Here is an 8,030-nt window from a genome sequence, read left to right as displayed (position 1 = left end):
CGCGGCGCTGCTGCTCTACCACCGCCCCGGTGCGGCGCAAGGGCCGGGGCGGGGGGCGGGGAGGGTGGAGAAGGGCCGTCGTGGCCTTCGGTCACTAGCTGAGGGTCCTGTGTCTGCGGGCAACTTTGCTTCCTTGCAGAAAGGCCGCGCGAGTTCCTGATCCAGGCGCTGGAAAGGGTGAAGGCTGGAAGACGAGCCGAGGGGGACTACCCGTACCTCATGGACGAGGGCAACCTGGCCGCCATGTTCGGCTTGCTGGATGTTGTAGGCCAAGGCCACATAACGGCAGCACAGTACAGAGAAGGTGCGTCTCACCTGAGCAGCAGGTCATACTGAAGTGTTTGTGTGTCTTTGCAGGGAATTATTAAAACAGCTTCGAAGCTACACATACGTATACTTCAGAAGTATCCACGCATCTGCCAATACACAACCTGGAACTTGGAAAGTTTAAAAAGTGACCTTTAAGTTGTGTATGTTTACATTGCATATGTTTGCCTTTTATTATAGCTAGGTCACTTTAAGATGTTAAATTAATCTAAGACTTGCATAAGAAATTCTCTTTCTTTAACTTTAGCTCTTAAGACTTTGGGGCTGAGCACTGAAGATCTGCAGTTTGGAGATGGTGTGAATATCACCCTGGATGTATTCATGGAAGAAGTGTAAGTTTAATTGAAAGAAAGAGGGCTGTTTTTTTGGGGGGGGTATGCACAGGAGATGTTTTACTGAGATTTATTTTTTATTTACAAAACCACATCATGAAAGGACTTGCTGGTTTAAGCTTAACCCCTTTTCTTTGTAAAAAGGTCAGTTAGTGCCCAACCTTGCTTGTCTTGCTGGAAGCTGAGCCAAACCCAATGTTTTCATCCCCACCTCAGTTCCAGGACCCTCTCAAAGCAGCCTCTCAGGTTACCTGCCCTGCAGGTCAGACAGACGGTCATCAGCTATGACCTGAACCCATCAGGGCTCAGATACTGATCTAGACCTGTGCAATAATGAAGCAGCATTGTCATCTTTGCCAGAGGTGAAGTACCACAGTACCACAGCTGTAGATAAAACAAGCTCAGGGTTACAATCATTTCTCATGGCCAAGGTACAGTCCTAGGGGCAATTTTTTTGTTAACTGTTGCAATCACTAAAAGTAACTGGAACTAATTATCATCAGTGTTAACTAACTAGAATTCTTTTTTTTTCTGTCTTAGGAAGAAAAAGATGCTGGAGAGCTGGGCTGTGTATTAGTTTGAGCAGCAGTCTGCTCTGTATATTAAAAATGGGCATTTTGCTCAACTTTTCATCTTCTACCCATCAGCTGCTGATAGCCGATTTTAAGCAGTGCTTGCTTCCTCACTATGCCCTCATTTCAGCCGATTGCTTAAAAGGACAAATGACACGAACTTGTTCATGTTTACCAGGCACTTAGCGGGGTATCTTTTGAGAATTGTTTTTAAAAAAAAAAAAAAGTAGTGTGTCTCTTACACAGCTAAAATAGGATTTTTGGAGTTTCCTCTTTCAGTTTGTAGCTTTCAGTATTCATTGTTACTTGTTGGGTCATTACCATTGAATAAAATTAAGAGTTGAGCTGTTTCTTAAGTTGTGGTGTTGCTTTTTTGTGGAAAGACCAACTTCAGCAAGTTACGACAAATGCCCAGAGTTGAAGAAAGGTAGCACTTCCAAGTAAAATGCCATTTTCAAACTTACAACACAGTATTTATTCTTATCGAGAAACTTTTAAAAAAAACTAGGAGAAACTCTGGTACAGCAAAGGAAAAAAGCATTTAATTAGCATAAATAAAGAAAACAAAGTGACATATTCCTTCATGTCTGCCTTATGTGCTCTGTTTATACACATTTTAAAACAGAACATCCATTACCTGGGATATAGAGATGTAAAACATCTCTGTTTAAGTGAAGGTGGACCAGTTCATAGGGCAGAGTTGCCCATATTGTACACCAGTGTATTTACACTGCGAATACGCTGTCATCCTTGGAATGATGTTACAGCATACAGCACTGACAAGGCAGACATACACCTTAGAGACGAAGACAGGTTTGGCTTCTAAACACAATGGCAAGGTGGCCATGGAAATAAGATCTGTGCCATTAGAAGCCAAGTCAGTAGCATTTTGAAATGTTTATTAAAACTGTATACAATAAGGCATAAGATTAGGTTAAACCAGTCATTTGGCATACATTATTGAACAAAATAATCCAAGTATATTACAACATATTTGCTTTGCTTTTGTTTGAAATAAGTAATCTAGACCAAGTTATAAACCATTTCTGAAGAAGTCTTTATTTTCCTGTATTTGGCCAACTAGCTCTCAAATTGAGAAGAATCTCAACATCCTGTTGAGCTAATTTATAAACTCCAAGTTCATTTAGTGCTGCTGTCGCAGACGGCTGGTTTGGCTTTAACATTTCATTTTCTGAAGATGACTGTAGCACATCCTTCAGAAGCAAGGCAGAGCCAATATTCAGGTTCAGGATAATGCAGGCTTCTTTTATGCTAGAGGATGGATTAATATGAGATACACTTAATTTTATGCATACGGTGATTAACAAAACAACCTCCATGGCCTTCTGAAAAGGATCAGAAGTATTGAACTGAAAAGCACCGCTTAGATCAAGGCAAATAGTATACTTGTGCTTACTGTCTAAGCCTTTTCCGTTATGCATGTGTATTTCATAAGCAGCAATATTTTGCCTTCCAGTGCTCAGCCTGGCTTTTGCTTCTTAAGTTTCTCCACCAGTAATAAAAATCATAGAATCTTTGGGTTGGAAGGGACCTTTTAAGGTCATCTAGTCCAACCCCCTACATTGTAAAATGTAAAAATACAGAACAGAATTTACCACTTAATCTGTCCAGCTTTCCCCAGCTACATTTTCCCCTAAGATAAATAGAAACTTCTTATTCAGTATATTTTAAGAGCACAGTTTAACAGACAGTTGCTAGAATATGAACATTGTCCCTAATTAATATTACTGGGGAGCAGCTACCCTGTCTTTGTCACATTGTTTCTAGTCTAAATACAAGAGATAGCCATGCATCCATTATGCATTATTTTTTATGGTTCCTAAGTCCATGTTTCCTCTTATGCTGGGAGTAACATGCATGTATCAATTACCTTTATGAAGATGATGCACTCAAAAAACTCTTAAACCTGAAGATACTACATGAATATTCCAATTAAAAAATGCCAATGTATATGGCACCTTTACTCTTCAAGTGTCCAAGACTGAATGCCATGCTCCATATTGATTTTAAAAATATTAAGATTTCTGCCTCAACTAGCCTAGGAGTTTAGCGCTGCACTCTTTAGAAGGCTGTGGGCTATTTAAAAAAAGACTAACCACAAAGAACGTAGCAACGTCTTATCAAGGAGAGCCACTAAACTGCTATGCAAGGCAATTCTGAGCTGGAACATAGCTTAAAGTAGTCTTCCTTCTAACAATAAAGAAAATTTATTGTGTTTTAACCATATCTTTCAGTAGTTTCTTTGGCCACAGTTTCAGAAGTCTGTACTACTTCTCTTCCTTCTATAAGTTAATTTATCTAGACATCCTGAGATGCACAAAATACTCCAGATCACATGCCACAGTCCATTGCTGTCCGAGTACACGCTGCAGAATCAAAACTTTCCTAGTTGCAAACATTGGAAGCCACGTATTTTAAGCATGGATCAAAACTAACTGTGAAAAAAATCTTGGTGACACATAAAACACATGTATTCATCCAGGCATTCACTTCTGAAATACCGATAGATCAGAAGTTTGCCTACTTACTGCTTGAAGTAGTTTTCTGGCCGCTTGCAATAGTGTGAAAATAAAGGGAACAGATTTCTACTCATGTCAAACTGGAGTTGTGCTGCCCCTCCTTCATTGAAGTGATTTGCCATAATTATCTACAAACACAAAAGAAGCACATCTATGGTTTAGGCCAGTCACTGACACCTACACTGTACTGCACAGGTCACATTTTGCTGATACCTACTTCCTGATATATGTATATATCCACTTTCTCTGCAAGCATTTGCCAGACTATTTTGAACAGTGAGTGACAGAGCTGCTGTTCTAGTTGTAGCAAGCGGTCTCGTAGGGTCAACAACATTGGGCAAGCTGTGCTCGATAAAGACATTACTGCTTGCTCTGCTTGAGATGGCAAAGATAACCACCTAAAAGAAATTATCACATGGAAGTCATTATAATGAAGTTATTCATATTATGATAACTGAAGTTAAATTATCCTTTAAAAAAAACAAAAACAACCTTACCCATTTACAATGGTTCAGAGAAAGTTTTCCTCTCCTATTTCAAATCTAAAAGTAATCACAGTCTAATGCTACGTTTAAATTTCATTTAATATTAAACTCATGCTTTAGTTATAAATCTCTGAACATGCCATTCAAAGAAACCCCATCTAATCTAGATTAATCTAGAAAATCACTAAGTTGTTGTATTCCTTTTATAAAGTACTTCAGAAATTATACTCAGGAGCGATCATTCAAGAGGCCCTATCAGTCTGCAAAGACAGAACAGTCATTACAGGACATTTTGTATTAACTCTTTAAATACAATCATAGGATGGGTTGGGTTGGCAGGAACCTGTAAAGGCCATCTAGTCCAACCACCCTGCAACGAGCAGGGACATCTTCAACTACATCAGGTCGCTCAGAGCCCTGCTACGAAGAAAATAATTATTGTCCAAACTACAGCAATCCAGAATTCTTCCTAGGGTTTTTCAGATAACGTGCCCAGTAATTGTAGAAATATTTTAGAAAACATAGCATTAAAATAGCCTTAAAGTAAGCACTAAGAGACTCTTCCAAAACTTACTACCCTGCACCATTTCTATTCAGGAAAATAATTTTGCCTATTAGCTATTCCTACCTTTATTTACCTCAGTATTTTTAACAAGAAATAATATTGTAACATAGGAAGAGAGTAAACAGACAGAATCACCTCTCTTTTTTGTAGAGTTTTGCAGCATCTTTGACCTCTCTGAAGACATGATCTACTTGACGAGTCAGCATGTCATGTTTCAGGCGTTCCAGGAGGTTAATCATTTCATCGAAGACAGAAGTCTCCATCGAAGCAAGCTGCCCTAGCTGTAGTTTACTGACAGCATTACTTTCTGCACGAACCTCCAGTTCAGCCTGCTGTAGCTGCAAGAAGAACTACAGAAACAAAACCAGATATGAATACTACCAAAAAAAAAAAAAATTTTACCATTTGAACTTTTCATTGGTACTTAACAGGCACAGTTCAGTAAAGCACTCTCCCGGCACATTTATAAAGTTTACATTTTAAGATTTTAAAAACACTTTCTTATCTTTCCCCATGGTCCCAATCCACTGGGAGAAAAAAAACAACCAACATGGTGATTTGATCCCAGTGATGGAACTGATGTGGGTTTCAGATACAACAGCAGATAGGTAATGGGAATAGATATAGAGAAATACTAAAAAGATACTTTAAGATTGACAGCAGAATGCTTGAGATGCTGATTTTGACCTTTTAAATGTTTGCAAAAGTAAACTAGAACCTTTAATTGTAATTTGTTTTAGCAGTAATTGTTCATTGAATCATAAATTTGCTGGGATGACAACAGCAAGAAAACGTTTCAAGTTTAATGTGACATAGTGCTAACAGCCTGTTGGTTTTGCTTTTAAGCAGATCAAGACACTTAGATAAACGCAGCCATACAATGTGAAGGCTGCTGTCCTATCAACTCAAGATTATCCTCTGCTAGAGCCACAGTTTCCTGTGAAGACAAAAAGAAATTGGAGGTGGCCAATCTCGTACACAATACCTGTTTCTACACACTTTACGTGTAAGAGTTTTTTGACCTTTTGTACCAATAACCATAGAAAAGTTTAAATGCTACAGAAGAGCTATTCTACCACCAGGCTACCATATAGCAAAATAATTAATTCCCAGTTCCCAGCTATCAGTGAGTGGCTTTTCTGAGCAACACCTAAACTATGTTGCAAGGCAGATACCCATGCTGAATCCATTTAAGCTAACCTGCCATGGGAGCAGTTCAAGTGTCACACACAGGCTACTGCATGCACTTCAACATCAAAGCTGTTAATACTCCAAAATGGAATGGACTCAATAACTTTTTACAGTACAAAGCATGTAAAAGGAGACTACCTTTTTATCTGTTCAGATCATTCCATTCCTCAGGCTCTCTTTGCATTTCCCTATAAAGTTTATAATTAATACAACTTAGGTCTCAAACAATAATCCGTCCTTATTTATGCATCTTTCATTAAATCTGAATTTACACCTCATTCTATTTTTTCAGTAATTCATTCTTCTGAATACATTTAGATAAATAGTGCTGAAAATAAAGTGTTTGTTATGAAACAAACATCCAAAGTCCATTTTTTTAAACTTATTTTTAAGTAAAATAATTACTTACCACATTGTCAGCCCAGTCTGCCAACACTGTTGCTATGTAGTTAACAGCATTAAGGATTGCACAGTATCGGAAGCCTAAGGAAGCTCTAGTCTCTTCCTTCATTACTTGAGTCAATCGTATCCTGAAATCATCAACTAACTCCTTCTGTAAGCCCAGGAACTGTAGTTTTCTGGAAGCTGTTGGAAGATTCTTATACCTGTCTGGAAAGACATTAGTAAAATGCTTTTAAGTTTTCCAATACAAAATAAAAGCTTTTCAAAAAGAAACATTACAATCATCTTACTACACAACGTTATGCCTCTGAGAACATCACATAGTATTTAAAACAGCTGACATACTTTAACGATTTCAGGGAAACTGCTCAATACAAAAGCTGAACATGTAGAGGAATGACATTCTTCCCCCTCCTGATTCCCCTAGAATTAGAATTTTGTGACCTAACACTTTAAGCAGTATGTGATTAATACCACAACATCCAGTTTGGCCCCTAAAGCATACTCACACAGAGTGAGATAGAACCATTGAACATGCAATTAAGTGTCTCCTGAAAACTTTCTTGCTCTTATGTTCTGTACCAAGAAAGCAGACGTTACTTAATAGCTTCTAAATTGTCATGGATTCAAAAGGAACAGCAGGTTTTTTTATTACTGCATTGTAACAGATTATACTCTCAGGTATGAATGAGTTTTAATATGCTAAATAGAAAATGTCTTTTTTTAATTATTGCTTTGTAAACATGTCACTAGCTCAAGATTATTCACGCTTGAGTTAGTATCCAAAATACAAAGCGAATGGGAACAACACTTTTATTAAATCGCAAACATCACAACTTTGCAACATTATCTGGTGACACTGCTGACAATGGATATTTAAGTAAAGAAACCTGTTAGATGAAGTTTTTTTCCTGTTCATTACAAACAAGAGCAATGCCTCTAGATGAATAATTACCTGTTATAACTAACAACAGAGTCATAAATGTTTCAGCACAGTCTGGGACTTTCATTTCATCTACATCAGTGATATCTTTGTATTGTGATATCCACGCAGCCTCTGATGAAAGCATAGAGTCCATTTTCTGAAGAGCAACTGAGATGCACAAGACTTGTAAATTGTTTAAGTATTTAATAAAAAAAATTTCTAACAAAACACCCTCGAAAATATATAAACATAAAAGCCTTATCTCTAGCAAGTTAATCTTTACATTTTCAGGTTATAAAAACTACTGACGACTGGCTTCATACAAAACCAGTTTCAATATAAGTGCATTTGCAATGCTGTTAACAACTATGTCGGAGTTGAATCTGGATTTTGTTTTGGTTATTTAGTAGTTGGCTTGCTCCTTTCTGATATATTTCCTCTTAATTTCTCAAAAGTTAATACCCTTCCCCTATTTCAACTTAAAGTCCATCCTTGTCTGCACACACATAAATATAACATTTGTTGAAAAATAAGCCTCCTGGATTCCATACAGCGTAGGGGCAAGAGTCCTACAAACTACAGAAGCACTATTAGTCTAACCAACTTTTAGTCAAAATAATCACAGAATATAAAACCATGTATTTCTTATGTAGTAGCCCTGTCTTGAGTGACTTATCCTATTTGAGAAGGC

The 8,030-nt window shown here is 37.7% G+C and overlaps 1 protein-coding gene across 1 annotated transcript in view; it reads right to left on the bottom strand.

Annotated features, from left to right (window-relative positions):
• Positions 1-2,269: 2,269 nt before the first annotated feature.
• The window catches only part of RINT1 (RAD50 interactor 1), a 10,597-nt gene continuing 4,836 nt past the window's right edge, over positions 2,270-8,030 (bottom strand). The window contains exons 8-13 of the mRNA XM_010287968.1: positions 7,370-7,507; positions 6,422-6,621; positions 4,957-5,171; positions 3,989-4,169; positions 3,781-3,899; positions 2,270-2,503 (exon numbers count right to left, since the gene is read on the bottom strand). Coding sequence (XP_010286270.1) covers positions 2,290-2,503; positions 3,781-3,899; positions 3,989-4,169; positions 4,957-5,171; positions 6,422-6,621; positions 7,370-7,507 — 1,067 coding nt within the window. The 3' untranslated portion in view covers positions 2,270-2,289. The remainder of the gene's footprint in view (positions 2,504-3,780; positions 3,900-3,988; positions 4,170-4,956; positions 5,172-6,421; positions 6,622-7,369; positions 7,508-8,030) is intronic.

The sequence above is a fragment of the Phaethon lepturus genome, unplaced genomic scaffold (assembly GCF_000687285.1).
Source record: "Phaethon lepturus isolate BGI_N335 unplaced genomic scaffold, ASM68728v1 scaffold53765, whole genome shotgun sequence".
Lineage (NCBI taxonomy): Eukaryota > Metazoa > Chordata > Aves > Phaethontiformes > Phaethontidae > Phaethon > Phaethon lepturus.
This window is presented reverse-complemented; position numbering and strand designations above follow the sequence as displayed.